This window comes from Parastagonospora nodorum (assembly GCF_000146915.1).
Source record: "Parastagonospora nodorum SN15 chromosome Unknown scaffold_41, whole genome shotgun sequence".
NCBI classification, from domain to species: domain Eukaryota; kingdom Fungi; phylum Ascomycota; class Dothideomycetes; order Pleosporales; family Phaeosphaeriaceae; genus Parastagonospora; species Parastagonospora nodorum.
Genome location: NW_001884589.1, coordinates 3,546 through 29,584, shown reverse-complemented (window position 1 = coordinate 29,584; position 26,039 = coordinate 3,546). Strand labels below are relative to the sequence as shown.

The 26,039-nt window shown below is 49.6% G+C and overlaps 12 protein-coding genes across 12 annotated transcripts; 6 read left to right on the top strand and 6 right to left on the bottom strand.

Moving 5' to 3' along the window:
• Positions 1-68: 68 nt before the first annotated feature.
• Positions 69-523, bottom strand: SNOG_15837 (hypothetical protein; the record flags this gene model as incomplete). The annotated part of the gene is made up of 3 exons (XM_001805920.1): positions 69-170; positions 220-306; positions 362-523. The coding sequence occupies 3 exons, from the start codon at positions 521-523 to the stop codon at positions 69-71; spliced, it is 351 nt and encodes a 116-aa protein (XP_001805972.1).
• Positions 524-1,311: 788 nt separating this feature from the next.
• SNOG_15836 (hypothetical protein) lies at positions 1,312-1,835 on the top strand (the record flags this gene model as incomplete). The annotated part of the gene is made up of 2 exons (XM_001805919.1): positions 1,312-1,466; positions 1,592-1,835. The coding sequence occupies 2 exons, from the start codon at positions 1,312-1,314 to the stop codon at positions 1,833-1,835; spliced, it is 399 nt and encodes a 132-aa protein (XP_001805971.1).
• Positions 1,836-2,280: 445 nt separating this feature from the next.
• SNOG_15835 (hypothetical protein) lies at positions 2,281-2,585 on the bottom strand (the record flags this gene model as incomplete). Its single annotated transcript, XM_001805918.1, has 2 exons — positions 2,281-2,342; positions 2,525-2,585. The coding sequence occupies 2 exons, from the start codon at positions 2,583-2,585 to the stop codon at positions 2,281-2,283; spliced, it is 123 nt and encodes a 40-aa protein (XP_001805970.1).
• Positions 2,586-2,603: 18 nt separating this feature from the next.
• On the top strand, positions 2,604-3,339 carry SNOG_15834 (hypothetical protein; the record flags this gene model as incomplete). Its single annotated transcript, XM_001805917.1, has 3 exons — positions 2,604-2,660; positions 2,820-2,956; positions 3,072-3,339. The coding sequence occupies 3 exons, from the start codon at positions 2,604-2,606 to the stop codon at positions 3,337-3,339; spliced, it is 462 nt and encodes a 153-aa protein (XP_001805969.1).
• A 1,502-nt stretch (positions 3,340-4,841) lies between these two features.
• On the bottom strand, positions 4,842-5,303 carry SNOG_15833 (hypothetical protein; the record flags this gene model as incomplete). The annotated part of the gene is made up of 1 exon (XM_001805916.1): positions 4,842-5,303. One exon carries the CDS (start codon positions 5,301-5,303, stop codon positions 4,842-4,844), a length of 462 nt encoding a protein of 153 aa, XP_001805968.1.
• A 981-nt stretch (positions 5,304-6,284) lies between these two features.
• Positions 6,285-7,166, top strand: SNOG_15832 (hypothetical protein; the record flags this gene model as incomplete). Its single annotated transcript, XM_001805915.1, has 2 exons — positions 6,285-6,949; positions 7,004-7,166. 2 exons carry the CDS (start codon positions 6,285-6,287, stop codon positions 7,164-7,166), a joined length of 828 nt encoding a protein of 275 aa, XP_001805967.1.
• A 288-nt stretch (positions 7,167-7,454) lies between these two features.
• On the bottom strand, positions 7,455-9,050 carry SNOG_15831 (hypothetical protein; the record flags this gene model as incomplete). Its single annotated transcript, XM_001805914.1, has 2 exons — positions 7,455-8,828; positions 8,868-9,050. The coding sequence occupies 2 exons, from the start codon at positions 9,048-9,050 to the stop codon at positions 7,455-7,457; spliced, it is 1,557 nt and encodes a 518-aa protein (XP_001805966.1).
• Positions 9,051-10,610: 1,560 nt separating this feature from the next.
• On the bottom strand, positions 10,611-12,033 carry SNOG_15830 (hypothetical protein; the record flags this gene model as incomplete). The annotated part of the gene is made up of 5 exons (XM_001805913.1): positions 10,611-10,924; positions 10,978-11,417; positions 11,476-11,614; positions 11,654-11,777; positions 12,010-12,033. 5 exons carry the CDS (start codon positions 12,031-12,033, stop codon positions 10,611-10,613), a joined length of 1,041 nt encoding a protein of 346 aa, XP_001805965.1.
• A 2,212-nt stretch (positions 12,034-14,245) lies between these two features.
• SNOG_15829 (hypothetical protein) lies at positions 14,246-18,956 on the top strand (the record flags this gene model as incomplete). The annotated part of the gene is made up of 4 exons (XM_001805912.1): positions 14,246-14,718; positions 14,753-17,217; positions 17,317-17,651; positions 17,712-18,956. The coding sequence occupies 4 exons, from the start codon at positions 14,246-14,248 to the stop codon at positions 18,954-18,956; spliced, it is 4,518 nt and encodes a 1,505-aa protein (XP_001805964.1).
• A 1,176-nt stretch (positions 18,957-20,132) lies between these two features.
• SNOG_15827 (hypothetical protein) lies at positions 20,133-21,554 on the top strand (the record flags this gene model as incomplete). Its single annotated transcript, XM_001805911.1, has 2 exons — positions 20,133-20,984; positions 21,042-21,554. The coding sequence occupies 2 exons, from the start codon at positions 20,133-20,135 to the stop codon at positions 21,552-21,554; spliced, it is 1,365 nt and encodes a 454-aa protein (XP_001805963.1).
• Positions 21,555-22,078: 524 nt separating this feature from the next.
• On the top strand, positions 22,079-23,272 carry SNOG_15826 (hypothetical protein; the record flags this gene model as incomplete). Its single annotated transcript, XM_001805910.1, has 6 exons — positions 22,079-22,131; positions 22,172-22,346; positions 22,392-22,637; positions 22,674-22,875; positions 22,908-23,127; positions 23,152-23,272. The coding sequence occupies 6 exons, from the start codon at positions 22,079-22,081 to the stop codon at positions 23,270-23,272; spliced, it is 1,017 nt and encodes a 338-aa protein (XP_001805962.1).
• Positions 23,273-23,547: 275 nt separating this feature from the next.
• Positions 23,548-25,755, bottom strand: SNOG_15824 (hypothetical protein; the record flags this gene model as incomplete). The annotated part of the gene is made up of 3 exons (XM_001805909.1): positions 23,548-23,558; positions 23,594-24,654; positions 24,680-25,755. 3 exons carry the CDS (start codon positions 25,753-25,755, stop codon positions 23,548-23,550), a joined length of 2,148 nt encoding a protein of 715 aa, XP_001805961.1.
• Positions 25,756-26,039: the final 284 nt, after the last annotated feature.

Genomic DNA, 26,039 nt, shown 5'->3' with positions numbered 1-26,039 from the left:
CGCGGTGTTCAGGTTATATCAGTTTACCTCGCCTTATTGTACATGCTCTCCTCTTGTAGTCAAAACACCTACGAGGCCTGACCAAGAGCTTCTTTGCCCTTGGCAACTGCCTCCTCTGCCTTGCTGATGTCTTCTGCCGACGCTTCTGCGCCGCCGTCTCTGTTTGCTTCCTACCCATCATTAGCACATTAGAACCCTGCAACTTGCCTTCACACATACCAACGCCTCCTCCAACTTTTCCAGCGCAGCGCTAATCTTGGTCTTCATGCTTGGCAGCACGTTCCTCGTCTCGGCGAGTGCTTGCTTCTGTGTAACGGTTTAGCTACCACTTGCTGAAACATGAATCGATGAGAAGTTGTACCTCCTGACGCAATGTATACTCCTTGTTCTCGTCTCCAGCGCTGGCCTCGAGCTTCGTAATGCGCTCTTCCTGCTGCGCTATCTCCTTGTGGTAGCTAGCTTCTTCCTTGACTAGGCGCAGAACTGAGCCTGTCGCAATGGCGATCTTGGAAGGAGGAGCCATTATCGTGATTTGAAGATGTGGAAGTCTGTGTATGATTTTAGACTATTGGATTGTGAGTTGACGTCGCACACGTAGAGATTGTATGTATCCTGGTGTGTTATCGATATGGTCTGTGCGCAGCTAAAATCCACTCATTCCCTACTCATTCCTTCTATAATTGTAGATCGTCTGCTATCTAGCATTTTCCATCACATCCCTCATAAAATGCGATGCCACCCGTCGCATCGCGGCGTGGATGGTGGATCGCGTCCAAAGCATGCTACACATGTCGTCTGCGCAAGATTCAATGCATCTTCGAGGGCGAAAGCGCGTCATGTCGGCGATGTCGCTTTGACAGAAAACAGTGCACCTGAGCGAGCGAGCACAAGCAGAGAGGCCCTGTGCCGCGGTCAAATGTAGCAGAGGCGCGCGCCATCCCTCTCGTTCCTATTACCTTGTCCATCGAGCACTTGCGCGAAGCAGACGTCTTTCGCGCCATCATCGACGACTATCTTGACCTGGTTTATCCTCTTATCCCTCTGCTCCATCACCCGAGTTCTCGCGTGCTTGTGGATTCTAACGCTCGCAGCAGCGACCCTGCTTTCATTCGCCTGTGCCTGGCCGTCTGCGCTGTCACCGTAGCTTCAATCCCTCGAAAGTTCGAAGAATATGGTCTCGACAAGTACCAAGACGTAGGAGCTGTGGTCGAGAGGGCCTGCCATATGTTCCTACCAAGCCGTGTCTCTTCGGAGCCTGAGTCGCAAAATCGGCCAGCCATGAGCACAATAATCGTGTCCATTTTACTCACCATGGCTAGTCGCTACACTGGCAAAGCAAATCAAGGCTGGAGTTATGAAAGTGAGGCTATACAGTACTTCCGTTCCCTAGAGCTATTTCGAGAAGAGGCCTGTGTCGAATTGACACTTCTTGACGGCGAACTATGTAGGAGGGCATTCTGGGTGCTGTATATTATCCAGATTCACGATCAGCTCTCTTTCATCGTTCCTCACACAGGGTTGAGTTTTGACCTTCTCCACACCTACTGGGAGTTTTTGCTTCCACGGCAAGTCGAATATGAAGAATTGACAGCTCAGACAAGCAGCACGATATCTATCCTGAGAATGCTGCAGATAGCACCTACACCCCGGCAGACTCGACACAGTCCAAGTTGACCATCAGCTTGAGCGCCAAACTTCGCATCATCAGAAAGTTGCAAACCACCGTCGAGAAGTTGCCGAAGGAACTAAAATATCTACCCTGGATCCTCAGCTCTTACACTCGCAACGCTACTCTTCCGAATCTGTCGTATGCGCGCATCATTTCGATACCATGAGCGCGAATATCCACATAACGATTCTATATATCCAGAGCACAATCTTAAAGGCTTGCTCTGATGCGTTCACCAATCCTCAAGCTATTGCTCACGGGGCTTCTCCTGACGACGCTTCCAGATCCAACCAAGACACCACTCCTAGAACACAGCTATGGATATTGAATAAGAGCATAGCGAACGAGCTGCTCGAGTTCCTTCAATTCTGTTCTTCGAAAACCTTGGAAGCAAATGGGTCATCCATGGTCAGTGTGCCTTCCTCCATTCCAGAGCTCATGCCTAATTTACTTTGGATCGTGAAAATCTGAAGAGAAGTCGCGTCAATACATCGCACAGTTTGCTGACATCGTCGCCAACCTGGACTACGAGGGTCAAGCAACCATCATCCCGTATATATTTTTAACGCATTCATTTGGGCTTGGCTGTAGCCTCACGTGTTTCAGGACTATCAGGCAGATCTTGTGCACTCGGTTTGCAATATTGCCGTGTGCGATGAGCCAGTAATGAGACCTGTAAGTTGTTGTCAGCAGATATCTTCGCAAAGAAAGATACAGGTACCTACTCGGGTAAGAAAGGAAGGATGAGCAAGCCGACTGCTATACAACCCCATTGGGCGGCGAACAAGACTCTGTACTGCCTTGAGTTGTTGTAGAAATTCTTTTGTCGTTGGACATTAAAGCTAATCAACTGACTTAACACGATCGCGAATTTCATGCCTGCAGTGACAGCGCCGCGAACTGATTTCGGGGCCATCTTGACCGGGAGTACTTCATGGAACCTGACATTGCAGCTTTAACTACCTCTTTCCGCACTGAGGAATTTCCTCGTGTAAGTTTTAACACACTTATTAACACAAACGTCGTGGGATGTAAGTCTGTAAGATTCTCGACAACGTACAAACCACTTGTGCCTGGCAATCACTACCTTAGTTTATCTGATATTGTGCCGTCTAAATTATGTATCGATGGAGTTTTAATGGTGGAACAGACAGGCGCGACCAATGATTCTGTGGGGGTTTTGCTTGGTGTGCAACATGAGGAGCGCGTCCTATTCAAGTTCAAGTCTTCGAAACCCTACGACCTTGTTATGGAAACACATCCATCCCCAGTCAACAACGCTGAACTGTACGTATATAACTACATATAACGCTACGATGCTAAGAATTGTCTACTGTGTTGCGATAAAGAACTGACATGACATAAACATGTCTTGCTGGCTCCAACAGATATCTCATGGAAGGACAAACCTCCATCCACCTTGGGTTCTTTCACAAGAAGAGATGAAGCAAAACGTTCTTGCAAAAGGCACAAATCTCGCCCAAGAAGCCGATGTTGCTGTGGTATTCGTTGGAAATACGAAGCAGTGGGAGACAGAAGGACAAGACCTCTCCTTCCTGACGCTTCCAGCCAACGGCCCTCATGACAGACTGATCACTAGCGTTGTGGCCGTCAATCCAATACCATCGTGGTCAACATCACAGGCGTCCCAGTCGAGCTACCATGGCTAGACGACATCCTAGCATTTTTTCGAGCATGGTACGCGGGCCAAGAAACCGTGAATGCCATATTGGACGTCTTGATTGGCGATGTGTCGCTCAGTGGCAAATTGCCAGTCAGCTGGTCCAAGAAGTACGAGCATACTGGATGCTATGGCAACTTTGGCCTGGACAGCTTCGAATAGCGAAAGGTAAAGTATGTGGAGGGCGTGTTCGTAGGGTACAGGTGATTCGACCGCTTGTGGGGTGCAAGTGAGGAGGTCCGGATTACTTTTGGTTTCGGATTGAGTTATACGAGCTTCGCTGTCAGTGATGCTCGCATGTCTGGCGGTAGCTCGAACGACCTGACTGTAGAAGTGACTGCTTCCGCGACAGTCAGAAACACTGGTTCAGGAGCGGGTTCGGGGGCGGTTCAGATTTATCCTCGAGCCGCCAATTGTGGAGGGGCTGGACCGCCCCGTCAAAGGACTGGCAGGCTTTTCTAAGGTAGAGCTTGGTGTAGGTGAAGAGAAGGATATCGAGGTCATCTTCAACAGGGATAGAGCTGCTTACTGGGATGTGGTCGAGAGTCATTGGAAAGTCCCTCAGGGAGTTCACCGCATGGTTGTTGCTACGAGTTCGGCGCCAGCCGATGTCAAAGTACGCCTAGGACTGCCTGTAGAGAGAAGTTTTCATGCTCTACTTAAAAGCCGATTTCAAGTCTTGGGTGGTCGCGCACACATTCATACGAAGCATATTTCTAGGAGAAGCTCAACATATAGTGACCCTTGCACAATTTCGACCCTTCGCATGCAATACTCATTACATGCCACAACCTACGTCGACGAAGCTGAAAACATGCTGTCAAATGCCAGGAAGCAATTGAAAAATCTGGTTGCATACCCATGTGTAGTCGCCTTAACTTGTTCATCTTTACTGTAACATGACCTGAAAGCACACATTCCTACTCTTGCTATCCTGCAAAGTCGAGTACCCACCGTTGTCAGAGCGATTATAGTGCAGTCAAGCTGTAGTTGGGAGTTCACCAAATCGGTACTGTGCCCAGCTTAAACTCAGCTCAGGCATCGTCCACAGCTGTTGACCAGCGCTCTCACTCGCCGCACCAGCAGCGACGTACATAGGCAGGATATGTTCCAGCGTGGGATGTGCCTGTCTCCCATCATCGCGCTTCATAAGCTGCTGCATATTTTTATGGCGTTCTTCGGGTTTAGACATAGCGGCGTCCTTGAGTGCATCGTCAAAGGACAAGGAGTAGCTGCAAGAGATTAGTGCGAGTCCATCAGATGGCAATGGAGTTTAGGCTGGGAGAAAGAGCTTACGGCATGGTTTTCCCCAATCCTCGAGACGCTCGAAAGTCTTGAAGGTTGTGGACTGCCATTCCAGCACCGACGATTAGTATGCCTTCGTCGCGGAGACTTTGCAGCGCCCCGCCCATGCGATAGTGGCGGTCTACATCCTCATTGTTGAAGAGAGACACCTGGACAATTGGCACGTTCAAAGGGTTCTTCTTTGGATCAAAGGCTACCACAGAACGTTAGGATCGAACATTTCAACGCATACAATGGCAAGGCAATCATACCGACGACGAAGCCCGCCCACACGCCATGATCAAGCCCTCTCTTCACCTTCTGCACCTCGATTCCAACGCCTCCCAGCCTCTCGATGACCTTGTCCGCAAGCTCAGGACTGCTTTTATTTGGAAACTTGTACTCGTAGTAGTGAGGAGGGAATCCATAGAAATCATAAATGATATCTGTATCCTCAGCAGCGTTGATCTGGATTCGATTCGGGCTATCTTGCCAGTGTGCCGAGAAGACAACGATGGCTTTTGGCTTGACTTTGTTCGTGATCTCTCTTCCAACCTCGCCGAGTTTGGCGTAGGCGGGATGCTGTGTATTCTCCATGAAGTTGGGTCCACCGATGCTCAGGAAGTAGACTGGCATCCGCGAAGAAGAAGTGGCGATGGTATTGGACATGGTAGCGGCTTGGTAGAGGAGTGAAACGCAGAGGCTCACAAGCAGGATGAACAAGTATATAACTATGGTAATTGTTCTCTTGGGCGCCAAGAGCATTTTCTGTCGGGCAATGCTTTGGGCTCTTTGAGGCGGTAGAACAAAGATCTTGAACTAAGTAATAGACTGGAAATGACGGAAAGTACGGGTATCACCGAGACTATGATCGAGGAAGTAGTTGTTGCCAGCCTCGACGGTGTTAGATGAGCTTCCGAGAAGAGCGCAAGGGAATCATGGGTGGATTCATCTTCTGGCAGGTCCTCCAGAGACCGCAGCATGTATGAATCAGGCCACGCGCGAAGCACTCAAAGCTGCCTCATGCGTTCTGAACCATAGACAGAATACAGAATGTCACTTCAACCGCGCGCGGTGGCTGCGGGGCCTTCCCTCTTCTAGCTTGCCGGTTCACACCCGCGCGGCTTATGTAAGTATTGCTACGCCGCTGCACGTCATCCTCACATGTATCATGTTGCTTTTCACGGCTTGTATGTCTACTTCTGCTTTCGCATCCCGCGCGGCCTGCACTGTGTATCGTGTTGGCCATTGCCGCATCCTTATTCTTGGCTGTTGCTTACTCTTCTTATTGCTATTGCTTATAAATCTTTCTGAGGCCGCCCTCGCGATTCGTAGATCCAAAACAAGGAGTCCACCTCGCCAATAGACCTTCAGATGCTGTCAGCTTCAATGTCGGCTTTTGCATCATATCCCCGCTCTGCCCCCGAGCGTCTCCTCGCCTCGTCCGAACGTGGCACAAGCACAGGCACATTCACTGCAAGCAGATGCAAGCAGAAGCCATCCTATTCATTATTCCTTGCGTCGACTCGCATGTTCAAGGCACCATTTCCGATGGTGTGGTGACCTGATCCCGGGTTGGGAAGAACGGAAGAACGGAAGAACAGTAAACTCTCCTCGTATAAGGGAGCGCATTTCAATACTTCTGTGATAATGTTGCCTATCTCTTCCTACATTTCCAGACTTTCCTGCTTCGGAACTAAGCCCAAGCCCAAGCCCAAGCCCATCAAAAGCAGAATCTCAAAGCTCTCGACACAGACTTGCTTCACAATCACCAAAGACACGAACATGGCTACCGTCGTCCTCATCCTCGGATCTGGCCCCCGTGTTGGCGCCTCTGTTGCCCAAACCTTCAAAGAAAGTGGCTACAGCGTCGCTCTCGCATCCCGCAAAGGCAGCAACAGCGTGACTGACGATGGCTACTTCTCCATCAAAGCGGATCTCGCATCGCCAGCCAGCATTCTTGGTGTCTTCTCCACCATCAAGTCCAAGTTTGGCGCTGCTCCCAGCGTCGTCATTTACAATGCTGCAGCACTCACTCCTCCTTCGGACCCATCCTCTGTCTTATCTGTCTCGACCGAGGCCGTCACCAAGGACCTGAACATCAACGTTGTTAGCCCGTACGTTGCGGCGCAGCAGGCGATCGCTGCCTGGGAGACGCTTCCCCAAGACGCCAAGAAGACCTTCATCTACACCGGCAACGTCCTGAACGAGCTCATCGTCCCCATCCCCATGTTTCTTACTTTGGGTATTGGCAAGGCTGCGAGTGCATACTGGGTTGGTCTTGCTGACACACTGTACAAGGCTAGAGGCTATCGGTGAGCTCCTCATACAACATTGTGTGGTTGTATTTCCTGACATGTGTGCTACAGATTCTTTCACGCTGACGAACGTCACCCTGACGGTAAGAACAAGGGTATGGCGCTCGATGGCCCCGCCCATGGAGAGTACTATCACGAGTTGGCGCAGCATCCCGACGGCGTGCCATGGCAGGCTACCTTCGTTAAGGGTCAGGGATACAGATCCTTCAAATGAGCGAGTAGCGGCCCTCTTGACGGGTGAAATGCCTGCTCCACTCAAATGAGCGGATGATTATACGGATCCCGTACTTGAAGCGTTGTTGAGGGGGTGTAATCGTTAGCCTTGTTAGTCATTCACCATGCTTTCTGAAGTCAGTAGACTAATGGTTTTTATCATCAACATATCCACATACGAGTGATGCTCACGTTTAACAGCTGACTGAACCAGGCTACAGATTTTGTACATCCGCTTGTTGCTGAGAAGGGCGGTAAAGCATGGAAACTGAAAAGGTGACTTCATTGTCTACACTAGTAACACTAAATCGCCTTGATTCTTGAAACAAGTAGCCAAATCCCTCTTTCCAGCATCGCCCATGCCCCTCTTTGACCACACATCCTCCATAATCTCCAGCGCCTTCCGGACTGTGCCGAACATGCTAGGAGGCTGCAGTACCTGTACCATTGTCCGCAACTGCGCTTCCTGCTCTGGCGCGGCCATACACCCTGCCACACAAAACGGCCACACCATGGAGCGCAGTAATGCCGGCGGTACGATCTGCTGCGTCAGTAGCTCAAATGTCTGGCTAACGTGATATCGCACATCTAAATTCGCAGGTTGCCATCCCGACACGACCACGGACAGGTATATGAGGGCTGCATGTGCCCACACACGAGTTACGAGCGTGATTTGGCTTGCGGACGTTTTAGTCTGCCGAGAATCTGAGTCGAACATGTCTAGTAAGCTTGCGCCCTCACTTGAAGCACCCAATAGTTCGCTTTCTAGTTGCAACACATGTCCCTCTACCAAGGCTTCTATATCTGTGGCACGTCGGACAAGCTCCATTAAATCAAGGCTTCCTGTATGTTGATACTGCTGTTTCCAGGCATCGAGAGTGGCTATCTCGCCGATATAAAGGAGCGCCCAATTCTGACACCCTACGGTTTCTTCGAGGTTGACGACTGCTCCGGAGCTGTTAGGCGTGCAAAGGAGGCTTCGATGATAGTTGTAGAGACGAGGCTGTTCTTGGAGAATCGTGGCCGCAATGATGTCGTCTAAAATAAGAAGAGCAGAGGAGAAGCGGAAGGCGGCTTGCTCTGCAATGGGGACCTGGAAAACACCGGTTGAGGCACTCCATGTTTTAGGTTTGAGCTGATTCAAGACCGCGTTGAAGCTTGAACTAGGACATGCAGTGTTCGTGTCGTCAGTGCTCTCGAGGAGCTGGCTGAAGAGTGAGAGTGCGACGTTCAAGTGTGCCTGACAGTTATCGAAGCTCAGCACGGCGACTTCAAACCTCTGTACTTGCACAATGCTCGCTAGGATGCGCACTGTACCGTGTATATGCTCTGTGACTCCGGCGTCGCTGATAACCTGGAGGGATAATCTCAGCACCTTGAATGCGTCTCTAGTCTGCTCCAAAACCATCTCCCAATTCGCCATCCCCTGTGCCATCGACATGAAACAAGAACTCTGGCATAGAAGTGCCTGCTTCACAACCGGGCTGCAGATCATCATCTCCAAGATCCATGTCCGACCGCCCTCAAGCAGTGACGGGCGGTAGAAGGGGAACAAGAACGGAAATAGATTATCAAGATAGAACATGACAAGCAGAGCATCAGATTGACCAATTGCCAGACGCTCCCTTGTCTCCTTGCCCATGAGCGTGCAACTTGGGCCGTTCTGTCGCAAGCTTACTAATAACTGAGGGCAGGTTGTAACGCAGTCAACGAGCACATCGTCGACTATTGTAGACGCCAGAGATGTCGGTGTCTTCGACGGCAACACAATGCAGTCTCCGTTCCTGGTCTTTGCAGGCGGCTGGCGCTCACCACTACTCAGAAGTGGTACGCTGCGGCGACGGTGAGCACTGTCTTTAACCTCTAGCTTAATTGTCTCTGCCATTTTTTCTTGTCTAGCGCCGCCGTCCATCCATTGCGGCTTTTCGGCATTGAAGTGGCAGGCGATCATGAGAGACGAGCATATGTCGCAAGCAGGCCGCTTCTCGTCGCATTTCTTGCGGCGCAGGCGGCATGTCCAGCAGCCATTGAAGCTTCGAATTGTATTGGATTCCATAGCCGTGTCTGTATTGTTCCCTTGGTTGCTTTCACGGGCTATAGTTCGTAGAAGGGGGGAGTGCAAGTCAAAGGGTCCAGAGCTCAAGCTACCTATGGTACCTACGTAGATGACTAGAGTGATCGTGTATGGCAAGCACCGCCCCAGAACTCCCAGAGGTTATGCGCAGCGTAGCACAAAGTGCGGGGCTGTTTCAGATAAGCTGGCCCGTACGAAATATGTCGGAGATCAAAGAAGAAGGGTGCGCCGGAAAAGGCTATAAGCACTAGTGGTCCGGAGGGCGAACGATTGGCTCGATCTGGGAGAGTCCATGACGCTTCCCTTGGGAGACACTCATTCGATCTCGACTTCTGGGCAATGTCTGCATTCAATTGATCTGGCTATAGACTTGGATGTATTAACGAGGCCAGAGCGGAAAGCCCCGAACAGACACTAAAGCTAATTCAGAAGGCACGATCAGGAGCCACCGATTCAGCGAGTACATGAGAAGATACCGATGCCCACATGTTGAAGATTTGGACCCACATGCACACAGTTGCTATCATTGAACGTCTTACTAAATGCCCGAGTGTGCTAGTGCAAGCTAGCGCTTGAAACCATCGCCGCTGAGCGCTATTTCGCCCGCCAGAGAGCCAAGTGCAAGTGGCTTCATGGTGTCCGGCACGTTTGTTGAGATAGGAAAATTCCCTCAATATGACCCCTTGCCTAAGATTAACGTCGCATGTACGCGTGTCCTCGCTTTGGTCCAGAAGGAGGTAGATGGTCATCTCACGACACTCAAACGTGGACGGTCTAGACTACCTGACTATGGCAGAGTATGCTCATCATCTTGCAGAGCACATGCGAGTCAGACTACGAGCCCTATAAGGTGGATTCGGTATAGCGCATGACATTCTGCTGCGTGTCGCATGTTGGTGCCTGCTTTATGCAATAACGTGGTCACAGAAAGTGCGGCGAACGTTCCTCCACAGACCTAGGTCTTCCTTTACTGCAGAGCGACTTGAACACTACTGCCCAGCAAGAACGTGTGGTTCTCACGCTGCATGCGGGTCCTTCAACCGGTCCAATATTGACCTGCATGTCAGGGTCCTGCAGGGTGAGATGACAACACACCCGCGCGGTTCCTCCACCAAATGCGGGCCGCTCCAGGGTCTGCAGTCTTACGAGCACGGGTAAGTAGATCGACCGCAAACTATGGCAGACTCCGTGTCATATCTGACATCCCACGTAGTGGCGTTGAACATGCTTACGGCGTGCTTGGCTCCGTACCACCTCTCTGCGTGCAAAGATCAAGGTCATTTCACCAATCAACAATCGATCAAGTTTGCGTAGAGATTTGAGAAATGGTGCCATCGTGATTGATTACGTGTTATCGGACTAGAGGAATCCTTAAGCCAGTTTCGCCCCAATTATACCATGACAAAGCTCGTGATGGTAGACGATGCAGTCCTTGACTATCAAGCCAACATCTGCCAGTATCTCATCCCACTCTTTTCTCATTCTCTCACGAGAACCACAAGCACCTAGCATTACCAGGTCTAACGAAGCTGCAAAGGACGGAACTCCGGCTTCAGGCAAAATCACGTCGTTGATTAATACCACAGACTCAGCGTTCATTGCCGACCTGATCTGACGCAAGATCTGCTTCGACTCATCATCGTTCCAGTTGTTAAGAATCCATCCGAGGTGATAGAACTTAGCGCCTGAGAGAGCGTTAGCACATTCCCTTAGGTGTCTAGAGCTACTCTCAGTATACCTTTGATGGGTTGGGGCTGGAAGAAGTCATGACCCATGAGTTCAACGCCAGGGGTCTTCAAGGCATGACTGAGGGTATCCGGTAGATCTTGCAAGATAACTCGGCCGGGGACATCCGGAAAGTTGTTCTTGAACATCGTGCAGTAGTGCCCAACGCTCCCACCAACATCCACGAAAGCTGGAAGCTCTGGGTTCCAGCCCTTCAATTGGCTTTGGATGGGATACACATTTAACCAGCGGCCTCGGACGGCCTGCTCCATAGCCATGTACTTGATTCGAGCACCCATATGCAGTGGGTTCTGGGAAAACCATTCGTTTGTGTCTAAATCAGTATTATATGCGGGTTGAAATACCGTGTTTTGGCCATCGGTAATATCCTGGTATTTTTTCGAGCGCAAGAAAGCAGGCATCTCTTGAAAAAGAGGTCCGCAGTTCTCAAAGCTACAACAGGGGTCAATTCTCAGCAATCGATCAATCGAGGCCCAAATTGAATACCTACAAATGCGTGACAATCTTTTCGGCTTCCGGAGTCGCCAGGTTTTGACTTTTCTTGCTGGCTTCGAATTGATTTACGCCAGTCTCGTGGATAAGTCCCACAGAGGACATGTATCGAAGCAGACGTCCTGTCAAACTTAGCGCTGTTGGAAAATAGTTCGGAAGGTTTATTCAGGACGCACCGAGGGTGATGGGGTGCGCGTGCGTCAGTATTTGTAACTCTTGGAGGCTTTGTGGACCAGCGTTTGTTAAAATTTCGAATATCTTCAAGTCCTGGCCAATGCGTGTTACTGAAAACTGCAAAGGCTAACAAATATTCAGCGACTGAGCAAAATTTAGATATAATACGAGAGCCTCACATAGAGTGATCTGTGAGAAGCAAGTGTCAATCCCCGAATTTCCTGTTCATGGAATGAATACCCACTCACATGCGCGTGGCAGTCTCTTCGGGCGTCTCTATACCGACTAACATCTCATGTATTTCACGAAGAACAGCTTTGCGCTCATTTCCATGAGAGGATATCAGTTGCTGTCTTACTTGTTCCATAGGGGTGTAGGCCATGGTTTGATAAGTTATGGATAGAGTCTAAGAAGATCCTGTGGCACGAGAAATTAGAGAAGAGCAGACGCAGTGACGATAGCTCTCATTTATAGAAGGTAACACAGCTTAGTAGGCAACCTTGTGTTGATTTCGCGGAAGATCACGTCTGCTTACGCCTTGTCCTCTCATCGTGTAGTTCAGGTGTTAACCATGCTGAAGTCACGGTGTTCACCACCTCCAATGCATTCTTCTTCTTAGTTAAATGTGGGTCGTGTATTGAAGGAACCTCTTATGAACGCCGGTTAATCTGTCTGGTTGACGTAAGTAAATACGCCTTAGCAAAGCTATTCTTCTAAGCATCAGCAGCCATAAACTATGCAATTAAAAGCCACAACTTACTAGATCCAGAAGAGCATCCTAGGAATTCTCGTATTATGTGCTTATCTTTGCACTCTTCCACCTGAGCTCGGGCACACATCTCTGTACTTCCGGCATCGGTACAGATTATAGATAAGGGAAAAGGAGAGATACTTACCAATCTGACTCATCGGAACGCCGGAATGGAGAAGCAAAGATGCACTATGTACACAAAGATCTTGCTATTACTATAGCGAGAGTATCAAACTTTGACAGTGGGACACTTCACACGTCTATTCCAACTACATGCAGCCTAATAGTCTCTAGCTTAACACATTTTCGCTTACATAAACTTCTCCTCCACTTTGGACTACACGCTGAGATAAGCTGAGTCAGAAAACTTAAAATGGCTTTGCATGCGTATTCGGGTCAGCCGCTTGATCTTCTACTGCGCCCATTGCTTATCCGTATATCAACTTGTTGGGCTAAGATGCAGGAGAGAAGATTCCTAGTGTTCGATAAGCCTATCAGGTTACACTAAAATGTTTGATAGTCAGTCCTACTAGGTCTATGTGTAGCAGGTCGTAGGAAGAGGCAGTGGATCGCATATGGTATGTGTTAAAGCCTTTGTAAAATGCACAGGCCAAGATGTTAGCTAGAATAGGCAGGCAGATAGACTTCCATCTCAGAAAAATAATTCGGAGAGTGCTACGCTGCGTACTGATTTTTCGAGCCGATCCTCCCCGACATGCATGATTACACCGATCATTTGCTATCGGTCCGTCCGTAGCCTAACATCCAAGTGGCTTATGCGTTTTCTTTATCAAAGGTTTGAAGAGCAATCCACGCTGCATTGCATCAGGCTTACCGACTTTTGAATCTTACATGCTACTCTGAGACTGGAGGCGTGCGCCAAGAGCGTAAAAGTTCACAAGCTGGAGCTGAATACGATGTCTTACGATGATGGCATGAAGGCTCACCTTGTGAGAACGACGAAGTGCTTATTAAACATGGTCTGTTCTCGACCTGTGTATGTAATCAGCATAATAGATAAATACGTCGTCGGCCTGACTTGTGAAATGTATGTCTAATCCATAGCTTGATCTTTCACGGGTCCCAGGGCATATTCAACATGACACGGGCCAAAGTTATCTATTTCTCTGGGGAAATCCCCCAAGGAGACCCAGAGGGTGACCAGCGTAACCTTTTCAGGAAATTACACCTACTTAGCAAGGAGAGGGACTATCCAATTCTAGCCTCCTTTCTTGAAACAGTGACGTGGGCTATGAAAGAGGAACATCGTCGATTGGTCCGGGCCCAAAGGGATTTATTACCAACCTTCGAGAGCATCTTGGACTTGACCGATCATGTAGTCGAGCTCAGAAAAACGTCTCTTGGTGGAGCGATTGAGCGAGTGCTGGTCCTTGCTTTTCAGCTTGGAAGCTTTATTGCGTAGGTGTCTTGCTAGCTCTCACATATAAACGGACATACTAACCCGAGACAGATACCACGAAGCTCATCCTCTCGAATACAACTTCCAGGCGTCTGATACCTTCCTCATTGCGAGAGGCCCAGGCATGCTATCAGCGGCAGCTGTCGCACTCTGTCCAAGTTTGCCAATGATTTCAAGCATTTCTGCAGACATCACAAGGGTAGCGTTCCGATTTGGACTAGTTGTTGACCAAGTCTGCCGATCACTTGAGGTTTCGCCGGATGAAATAAACTCCGCTGGAGCTTGGATATATTGTGTATACGGTGTTGATCCACAAAAAGCCCATGAAGCGGTTACCCGTTTCAACGCAGAGAAGGTGAGTTATATTCCTGAGTCATGCCAGGATTGCACTAATTTTCTGCCTAGGCATACGCTGAGACGAGCATGGCATCTGTCTTCAATGACGATGGAAAATCTGTCAGCATTGGTGGCCCACCGTCGACCCTCAAGACACTCTTCACAGAATGCGATTTCTTCAAACGTACCAAGAATGTACCCATGAAGAAAGTCCAAGGCATGTGGCATACGGGTAAGGTCTATGGTACGGAACATGTTCACCAGATCATCCCAAAGATCCATCAGAAGCATCAGTTGTATCTTCCACTATTCTCCCCTGTGAAGGGACAACCGTTGGAAGCAGCAAGCGCCACAGATCTTCTCGAGCAGATCATGGAGGAGATGCTAACGCAAAGAATTCGGTGGGATCGAACGATTCAGAACGTTACAGAACGGTTGAAGCAAGCCTCGCCAGAGTCGACCCAGTTGATCGCCATCCAACCATCACAATATGTTGAAAGCTTAATTGGACAGTGGAGGGCTGACATGCCCACTACCACACATACAACCGAAGACATGATGTCAGCAGTCATGGACCTTGCCTCTCGGAAACAGCCGTGCTAAGGATGCAAAGTCATCCAAAATCGCCGTCGTGGGTATGGCATGCCGCTTCCCAGGAGGTGCCGATAACGCAGAAAAGTTCTGGGAGTTATTGGCTCAAGGTCGAGACGTCCACAGTCCCATTCCCTCGGATCGCTTCAACATTGAGACTCACGTTGACCCAGCGGGGAAAGTTCCAAACACGTCCAAAACTCCTTACGGTTGTTTCGTAGACAATCCTGGTCTGTTTGACGCCATGTTTTTCGGCATGTCTCCCCGAGAGGCAGAACAGACCGATCCGATGCAGAGACTGGCCCTCGTTACCGCCTATGAGGCGTTGGAGCACTCAGGATACGTGCATGGTCGCGGTATCCACGCGCGACGCGTGGGCACCTTCTACGGACAAGCTAGTGACGACTACCGCGAGGTGAACTCCGGACAAGACGTCGGTACTTACTTCATTCCCGGAGGGTGTAGAGCCTTCGGTCCTGGCCGCATCAACTACTTCTTCAAATTTTGGGGTCCGAGTTTCAGTGTCGACACAGCATGTTCTTCCAGTCTTGCGGCGATACAAGCTGCATGCACCTCCCTATGGAGTGGAGATGTCGATATGGCAATCACTGGGGGCATGAACATCATTACCAACTCTGATGTATATGCTGGCCTCAGCAACGGCCATTTTCTCTCCCCGACTGGGGGCTGCAAGACGTGGGATGAGGGAGCTGATGGATATTGTCGCGCCGATGGTGTGGGTAGCGTGGTCTTGAAAAGACTAGAAGATGCTGAGGCTGATAATGACAACATCCTTGGAGTTGTGCTCGCTGCAGCCACTGATCATTCTGCTGAGGCAGTGTCGATTACACACCCCCACGATGTAGCACAGGCTCATCTATACAACCAAGTTGCTAGAAGAGCTGGGATCGACCCGTTAGCGGTTGGCTATGTTGAGATGCATGGAACAGGCACCCAGGCAGGTGACAGTAACGAGATGAAGTCAGTCACAAACGTCTTTGCTCCATCTACTGGCCACATTCGAGACCGGGACTCACCTCTCCACATTGGTACCGTCAAGTCCAACATGGGCCATGGAGAGGCGGCTGCTGGTATCATGGCCTTTGTCAAGACAATGTTGGTGTTTCAGAAAGGTATCATACCTCCTCACATTGGGATCAAGACCCGATTCAACCCAGCACTGCCAGAAGACTTGGCTAAAAGGAATGTGGTCATCCCAGTAACAGCAGCCATCTGGGTTCGGAATAGCGATCGGAAGCGGTTAGCCATGGTCAACAACTTCGGAGCCGCTGGAGGGAATACATCTATCATCATTGAAGAGGCGGCACCACGGCCGAGGACTAGCGAGGACGTACGAAAAGCGCAAGTCATCACAGTGTCTGCAAAAACTGCCAACTCTCTGCAAGAAAATCTCAAAGCTCTCGTTGACTACATTGAGGCGAGATCCGAACTCTCTGTTGCTGATTTGGCTTACACTCTGTCAGCTCGGAGGAATCACTACAACTATCGTGTTTCTGTTCTTGCAACTTCCACGGCTGAAGCAGCTTCTTTACTTCGCCCTCACATAAAGACCTCCCTGTCTCAGACACCACACTCGGGCAAACAGGTCCCCATAGCTTTTGCATTTACTGGCCAGGGTACGTTCTACATTGGCATCGGCGCTCAATTGTACCGAGACTCCCATGAGTTTCGCAAACACATCGATCAGCTGGACAGCCTCGTACGACGACAAAATTTCGCCTCCTTCTTGCCTGTTGTGTCCGGGAATGTTCAGCCAGAGGATGTTTCTATTGTTACCATGAACCTTGCCATAGTTTGTGTGGAAATTGCTCTGGCGCGACTTTGGGAGTCTTTTGGCATCAAGCCAAGCATGGTCATTGGCCACAGCTTGGGCGAATATGCTGCTTTGGCCGTCGCTGGTGTCTTGTCCGACAGTGCTGCAATATTTCTTGTGGGTACTCGAGCTAGGTTGTTGACTTCTAAGTGCACTTCTCGCACACATGGAATGTTGTCAGTACGAGCATCTGCAGCAGACATCAAACATGCAGGAGGGGATATTCCTTTCGAGGTCTCTTGCATCAATGGTCCCAACGAAACGGTTCTTGGAGGCACGCTATCAAACATGGAGGCTCTCTCGGCCACTTTGGCAGCTGCGGGCTATCGAACCTTCAAATTGGATCTTCCTCACGCCTATCACACGTATCAGATGGACACCATTGTGGACGAACTCGTCAAACAAACAGAGACTGTAGTCTGTAAGAAAACTACAATTCCCATCATCTCTCCTCGTTTTTCAAGAGTCATGACATCAGAAGACAGCATCGATGTTTCATACTTGATCGGCGCGACTCGGGAAACAGTCGACTTTGCTGGTGCTCTTGATGACGCGTGGCAGTCTGGTCTGGTGAACGAATCAACGATCTGGCTAGAGATGGGCCACCATCCTACTTGCTCTGGATTCATAAGCCGTACACTGTCATCGACTCGTATGGCTTTGCCAAGCTTACAGCGTGACACGGATAACTGGCTGACCCTAGCAAAAACACTTTGCAGCCTGTATAGTGCAGGCATACCTATTGACTGGAACGAATATCATCGTCCCTTCGAGCAGGCTCTTCGACTGATCGATGCTCCCACATACGCGTGGACCAACAAGAACTACTGGATCCAGTATCGTGGAGATTGGAATTTGACAAAAGGCCGCGCTATGCCTAAGCTTGATCCTACAACTACTGTTGTACCAGTGTCAAAGAGGTTTCAGACCTCTAGCATTCACCGACTTATATCAGAGCAGTACACCGACGGAAAGGCAATTCTGTCTGCAGAGTCTAGTATCACCGACCCTTCGCTCCAAGGCGTAGTCGATGGACATGCGATGAATGGATACGGAGTTGCTTCGTCTGTAAGTGTTTTGCGCATATCTACCTATATTCGTGGACGATTCTAGGCTGACATTACTTAGTTCCTTCACGCAGAGATGGCGTTCACGCTGGCGAAACGTGTTAGCGATAAGAGCTTCGCAAGCGCAGTTTCATTTGGTATCAACGTCGCTGACTTTGAGTATCACGAGCCCGTCGTCAAACTCATCAATACGAGTGAACCACAGCCCATCTTGGTCTCTGCTGAGGCTGATTTGGAAAAGATGGAAGTCCACGTCAAATGGTTCAATCCCGCCAAAGAAATTTGGTACTGTCATGCGACAGTGTTCTACGAGGATCCCTCTTCCTGGCTTTCCACATGGTCTCGCTCAACCAAACTGATCACTAGCCGCATTGACGCGCTTAACGATATGGCCGTTACTGGTAAAGCTAGCAAACTCACAACGGACCTCGCCTACAGCCTATTTGGCAAACTTGTTGGATATTCCAAGCTGTATCAAACAATGCAGTCGGTTATCCTGAATGAGGATGAGGCCATGGCTGAAGTGCAGTTCCCCGAAGATACTGGCGGCAGTTGGACCGTCCCGCCTCATTTCATCGATGGTCTCATCTCGCTGTCGGGTTTCATATTGAACGGTGGCACTCATTTCGATAATACGAACAACTTCTTCATCACCCCATCTTGGAAGTCGATGCGTTTTGCGCGGCCGCTAACTCCCGGTGGACGCTATACTGCCTACGTCAGAATGGTACCTTCCGACAATCACTCATTTGTCGGAGACGTATATGTTCTACAGGGCTCGGAGATTGTTGGCGTCGTCGAAGCGATACTGTTCTTACAGTGGCCAAGAGTAATGCTCAATCGCTTCTTCAGGCCGGCTGACGTCACGGCAAAGCCCGCAGCGAAGGTTCCTGGAAAGAGCGAACCCTCAACTCGTCCCCACTTCAAACCACACCACGTGTCACGCCACAAGCCTACTCTCACACCACGCAGCCCAGATGAGGGCTCTGAGAACTCTGACTCCTCAGGAGTGATAATCTCACGTCCCGGGGGCTATTCGTCATCAGACCAAGATATGGAGGAATTGCCCAGTCCTCCTGCTGGCATGAATGACGACATGGAGAAAGCTTTAGCACTGGTGGCAGAAGAGCTCGCCGTTGACATTGGTCTGCTCACAGATGACGCTTTGATCGCTGACTTGGGACTTGACTCTCTTATGTCGTTGGTGATGTCCCAGAGATTGCGCGAGGAGCTAGGCTTAGAGATCCGAGATGCGTTCTTCTTGGAAATTACTACTATACAGGATCTCAAGGCGTTGCTTCGATAGTTAGATTTTCCTTATAGATATTTAGATTTAGTAGTAGCTCTTTACGTAGTAGTATTTATTTTAGTTATAGAGATAAATAGAAGATACTGTAACTAAGTTAGCAAGACTAAAATAAGATTATAATTACTTTCTATTACTAATACTCTTAGTAAGTTAATAATCTATTAACAGAAGAGTTTAAAAGACTAGTATATAGATAAAGATTAATTCTTAATTAAGTTACTTAATAGTATAGTAGTATTAGATACTAGATATATAATAATACTAATTCTATAAAGATATAATCTAATTTATTAGTAGCTCTACTACTCTCTATAATATATTATTAACTAGTCTATAAATAACTTAGAAATATTTAGTATAGTATTTACTATTTAATATCTTAAATAAGTAGAGTTAAAGTAGAATTAAGGCAATTGTTAGAAATTGCTAAGTAGCTAGTGTGCTATGCTAAACATAGCGAATTGCGATATTAGCTAGGTATCGCTCGCTATACCTACCTATGTAGTTCGATACAGCAACTTATTCTGCGAAGCGCCTTCGTGTCTAAACTATAGTGTGAAAACTCTTTTCTAGCGACTTCCTTCAAAGGTCTAACCTCTACCTAGATAGGTAAAGTAATTAAGCTTAAGGTTATTAATTCTTCTTAGTTAAATCAGGTGGCTCGCGACCTCGTGAAGTACGTTACTGTATTCTTCCACCTACTTCGTTGAACGCTAGCAGGGAGCGGGACGCACCGGATAAGTTTCGACAACGTGCTCCTTTCTTTCATCAAGATTGGCTAAATCAGCTTAACGCTAGCAGGGAACGGGACGCACCGGATAAATTTAGATGACGTGCTCTCCTCTCTTTCATTAAGATCGGCTTGATCAGATAACGTAGTTTGATCAGATAACGCGGTTTGATCAGATAACGTGCTTCATCAAGGTTAGCTCGATCAGATTACGTGGCCTTCCTTAGTACTGTTGAACATTGTGGAGATGGATACCGTGGCTCCCACCTCTAGCCACCGTTGGGCGAAGGAGGCGGAAGAATACATATCCGGTGCGTCCCGCTCCCTGCTTGCGTTCGGTGCCGAAGAATACGGTATATGTGTCTGTAAACCCGCGTGCTCGTGATGTACAATCATAAGTCGAACTCTAAACTTACAACAGTATCGTATAATCGGCCGCCAAGATGGGTTCCATGCAGCAGCAGAAAGAGATCGCTACTCTCAACAGTCTGGCTGATCAGATCAAGGAGCTGGCCGCCAAATTGACGAAACAAGTTGAGGAGGAAAATATACCACCAATAACCCTCGAAGCGGACAGCCCGACAAGGTACGAGCGCATTCCGCGCGACATGTTCATGACGCGCCAGCTTCTCGAGGACGCGCTCAAAGACATGTGGATTCTCAGTCAAGGCCCGAGCGATAGCGTGTTCAACTACGTGCACACGACCGTGCCTGACGTTTCATGTCTAAACCTCCTTAACCAGTTCGACTTCTGGAATGCGGTACCACTCGACGGTGAAGCTAGCTTCGAGGAGGTTGCCAAACGCGTACAGCTACCGGTAGACGTTGTATCACGTGTTTTTGACCACGCAACTACAATGCGTTTCTTCACAAAGCCCTCGCCGTTCGCGACTTCTGTCCGACACACATCGCGATCGGCGGCTCTTGCCAAAGAACCAGGCCTGGCTTCCCTAGTGTCTATTGTCATTGAGGAGACGGCTGCGCCGATGCTCCTCCTGCCCGAGGCATTGCGGCAGTTTAGCCAGGGCAAGACCGAGCTTACTAAGAATATGAAGGAGACCGCGTTCAAGTTATGCCGTTCTGGTGGCATATGGGGCGAGTGGGAAAACAGTTGGGACTTCATCGAGAATGACGGAGTACCGGAGGGTCAGGCTGGATATGAGAAGAGGACAAAAGGGTGGAGGCAGAGGAACTTTATCAAGTTCATGGCGTATATCAAGGATCTGTTCAATACTGAGGACCTTGTGTATAACGCGCTGGATTGGGCTGGTGCGGGCGACATAACGGTTGTGGATGTGAGTCCTCCCCTTTCCTGCTCCAATTGGTGAACGTTTTTACTGACGTCTATACAGATCGCCGGCTCAGCCGGCCATGACTCTGCAGCTCTAGCCCGCAAATTCCCGAATCTCAAGATCGTAGTTGAAGATCTTCCAGAAGTCGCAACCGTCTTCGAAAAGGAATTCCCACACGACCTGCGCGACCGCGTGTCGTTTAAAACTCACAACATGTTCGACCCGCAGCCCGTTAGTGCAGATATCTACATGCTCAAATGGGTTCTTCATGACTGGCCTGATGTCGAGTCTGTTGCAGTCCTGCGTGCCCTAATTCCTGCGCTTAAGCCCGGTGCGAGAATCTTGTTCATCGACTACGTGGGCAAGCGTAGCCCGAGCGAAATCGTGCTTCCAAGGAGCATTGAGGCTCACGGTACTGCTACTGATTTGCGCATGATGACGATGTTTAATGCGGCAGAGAGGCCGGCGGAGGCGTTCAAGGAGATCTTCGAGAAGGCGGATGAGAGGTTCGAGGTTAAGAGAGTAGACGCGGACCTGTACATGTGTGTAATCGAGGCTGTTTGGAGGGGATAAGTAGCAAGATAGTTCTGACGTTGAAAAGTCAACGTCACTGTATCCTATTTCGATACTAGGCAATTGTACTTCTTTTACTCTTATCTCTTTCTATTAGCTATCTCTGCAATATTCTCTGTTAATTAATTCAGGTTATATAAGCGCGAAGTAGACATCTTAAAAGCTAGTCTATCTTATATAGATAAAGCCTCTCTACTATATAAAATATATTAAAACTAGAATTATATTTTCTATATGCAATACTATATAGAAACTAGATGCTAAAGTGCTAAGTATAAAATCAACTAAGTAGAGAAAAACTTTAAAGATAATAAATTCTACTACCTTTATCTTCTTATAGGTAGACTATGCCTAGAAAGATATAAAATTGCATAGAAAACTAGGTTAACTATAATTTTTATATCTAAAGAGTCTCTTAATAAAAAAGCTTAAAGATAGAGCTTCTTTAGCTACTTATAACCTACTAGTAGATAGAATAGAAAGACAATCCGTGAGACGTAGCTCAGCTAACACGTTCAGAAATCATGGCCCAGCTCCTCAAGCAGCACCCAATCTTCCCAACCGGACTGTCCCCTGCGTACAGCAACGTCGCCTACGCTCTCCTTGGCTACGCCCAGGAAGCCATCACCGGCCCAGCCCGTCAGCAGAGCCATTAGCGACAACATCCTCTCCGCCCTCAACATGACTGCGAGCAGCTTCAACACGCCGCCACCCTCCGTTGGCTGGGACTGGCAGACGGGGGCCATAGACACGGCCGCCTCCATCTACAGCTCCACAGGCGACATGATGAAGGCCGGGCGCGCGATCTTAAAGTCCACCACCTTGGCCCCCTCGTAGACCCGTCGCTGGCTCAAGCCCATGAGCCAGACGGGCGTGCTCGGATCGGCCGTTGGCGCGCCGTGGGAAACCCGCCACCTGGTGCTCTACAAGCGGCTGATGCAGCTCTACACCAAGCAAGGCGACATGGGCAGCTACCGTGCGGCGCTGGTGCTGTCACCAAAGCATGGTCTCGGCGCGGTAATTCTCTCTGCAGGCCCCATCGAGTCCAACTCGGCCGCTGGGCGCGAGACGCTCATGAACGCTGTCGGCGCCACATTCCTACCTGCAGCAGAGCTATAGGCGCGAGAAGAGACGCGCTCCAACTTTGCAAGGTCATACACAGATGCCGCAACCAACAGCTCTGTCAACATTATGGTCGACGCCTCAACGCCCGGCCTTAGCGTGACGCACCTCTCCGCCCGCGGCGTCGAGGTAATCAGTCCCTCCAGCCCCTTCATCCCGCTCTACGGCGCTGGCCAATCAGCGCGGCTCTTCCCATCGGGTCTGCGGACGAAGCGCGCAAAAGGCGAGCAGCACGGCCATCATACATGTCACGCCTGGGTTTCCGAGCGAGCTTCTTCAATGCAACGGGTGATGGCGGGGCGGTGCAGGACCCGGGGTTGATGCAGTGGACGTCGCTGGGGGCGCCGGCGTATGGGAGCGTAACGCTGGATGAGTGGGTGTTTGGGATGGGGGAAGATGGGGTGATGGGGAAGGTGGGTGTGAGGATGCTGAGAGTAAGCATGAAAAAGACGTAAGAAAGCGATTATACATTAAGGAAGAAGAAGAAGAAGAAGAAGAAGAAGAAGAAGAAGAAGAAGAAGAAGAAGAAGAAGAAGAAGAAGAAGAAGAAGAAGAAGAAGAAGAAGAAGAAGAAGAAGAAGAGGTATTATACGTAAAACGCTTAACGGTACCGCACTGAACCCACGATAACCCATATTTTCCTTTCCATCACCATATTACAATTACTCCGACACTCATGTCTCCCTATCCAACGACTGCGCCAAAACCATAGCATAATACCTCCCTCTCCTCGCCACAAGCTCCTCATGCGTGCCCTGCTCATCTACCTCCCCATCATGCAGCACCGAAAATGCAATCACATCGTTTAATCGTCGACAACCGATGCGCAACAGCAATGGTAGTTGTATCCGGTCTTTCCCTAGCAACTGACTCAATAGAATGCTGCACCAACGCCTCATTTGCCGTATCCAACGCACTGGTCGCTTCATCAAACAACAACAAATCCAGCTCGCGGATCAGTGCCCGCGCAATCGCGAGACGCTGTCTTTGCCCGCCGCTGAGCGCTACGCCGCGATTTCCTACGTCGGTGGAGTAGCCCGCGGGAAGACTGAGGATGAATTCGTGCATGTTTGCGGAGCGGCATGCGCGTTCTACGCGTGAGGTGGCTGTGGCTTCGTCTTCCTCGTCGTCGTGGAGACCCAGGAGGATGTTCTCGCGTATGCTGCCCTGGAAGAGCATAGTATCCTGTGATACCATGCCGATGTTGGAACGATGATGGTGCACGTCTTGCTCCGAGAGTGGTGTACCTCCGACTAGAAGCTGGCCGGATGTTACGTCATAGAAACGTTCTAGCAGGGCAATGATGGTGCTCTTTCCACAGCCTGAAGCCCCCACTATGCCGATGGATTGGCCTTTTTGTATGCTGAGATTCAGGCCTTTCAGGACATTGTGGTTCGGTCTGCTCGCGTACGCAAAGTTGACGTTGCGGAACTCGATGAGTGGAGCCTTTTCACATCCCGTCATGGTGATTTTACTACCAGTTGAGGTAGTGATTGGGGGCCTGGAGTCTCGCAAGGCAATGATGTGGTTCGCTGCTGCATGCGCTTTCGAAACATCAGAAGAGTATCCGAAAAGAACACCTGCTGTCTGAGAGCCTATAAGAACAGACATGAACGCGATGAAGAACTCGCGCAAAGTGTATTCGCCTTGCGACAACAGCTCTCCTCCATACCAAAATGCCAAACTGGTCACGGCAAGATTGACGCTCTCAGCGAAGGCATGAACAAGCATCGTCACCATCTTGCTGCGTACTTCTCGGCGCGAGCACTCTGCAAGGCGTGACTGGAAGGAGTCAAGCACCTTGTGTTCCAGCGTCAAACTGGAAACAGTACGGATCGAGCTCACGGCTTCGGACGCGAAGCGCGCACATTCCAGATACATATCCTTCAAGCGATCGTGATTCGCCATCTCGAGGCGCAAGCGAAAGTATCCGGCGCAGAAAAGTGTCGGCATGCCTGCGGCGACGACGACCACCGAACTTCCAAGCAATAGCTATGGCTAACACGGAGGTCGAGATGACGTCGACAAAGATGATGATTATCAGGGCCATGTTGGTGTTGACCATATTCCTGATCGCCTCGGGGTGCATGGAGAGCCGACTTGTCATTTCCGCCGCCCCATGTCCTCGCACATCGAAGAACGCCACGTCTTGACGAAGCATGGCGTCGAGATACTCGCGACGGTAGAAACGCGATGCGTGGCTGGAAGCCATAGTCCAGAAGAAACCGACGCCGAGATAACAAACGAGGATACCAAGATTAAAGACAAAGTACATCAATGCCCAGAAACTCCCTTGGCTAACAAGGTAGTCACTGGGCGGTATTTGGAGCGTTGGTATACTGTATCCGAATAGTACGGCTTGGCCGGGAAACATACCACCGCCGATGGTGGAAGAGACAATGCCGAAGAAAAAGAGTGGCCATGCTGTTGGGAGTTGTTTGAAGATGGTACCAAGGACCTTCATCAAGGAAAGTTTCCGTGAGATATCTTCTTCCTCATTTGTGGTCTTTTTGTCTTCCTCGTCGTCAGTGTGCTCAACCACAGACGGTCTGGACTCGACGGTTTCTCGGATAGCTGGCTTTTCTACGACCTCAGCCGCCGAAACGGCGGTAGTCGAAGGTGTCGGGAAGTCCTTGGATCCTGTATCTAATGATTGTGCATTGACGAGCTCGTAGTATGCACCCCCTTGAGCAAGCAATTGCTCGTGAGTGCCCTGCTCAATGACCTGCCCCCGGTTCATCACGACAATCTTGTCGGCCTTCTGAACGGTAGCAAGCTTATGAGCAATCAGAATTGTCGTTCGCCTCTTAGACACGTTGTCCAAAGAGGCTTGTACTTTGCTCTCCGCTTCGGGGTCTAGCGCTGAGGTGGCCTCGTCCAGTAGAAGGATTTGCGGATTAGAGATGATGCTTCGGGCTATAGCGACTCGCTGCTTTTCGCCCCCACTCAACAGTGCGCCACTGTCTCCTACTTTGGTATCGTACTTTTCTGGTAGTTCCTGAATAAAATCGTCCGCAAACGCCTGAAGGCACGCTTGTCGGACAAGCTCGCGTTTCTCGGACTCTGGCAGATTTTCCATCGGCGTCCTGTAAAGGCCATGAGCGACGTTGTTGTAGATCGTATCGCTGAATAGTACAGGCTCCTGCTGGACTAGACCGATGTATCCTCGCAGCCAGCCTAGGTTCAGTTCCGCGATGTTGTGACCATCTAGATAGATGTGTTACGATCTGTCCCCGGACAGTTCTAGTCTTAGGACAGAACCCTGTCCCTAGACTAGGACGTCCTAGGAACCTAACTGTCCTAGGACTAGTAGTGTCCTAAGAAGTTAGCTATATTATTATTATATTAGTATTTATAGATATA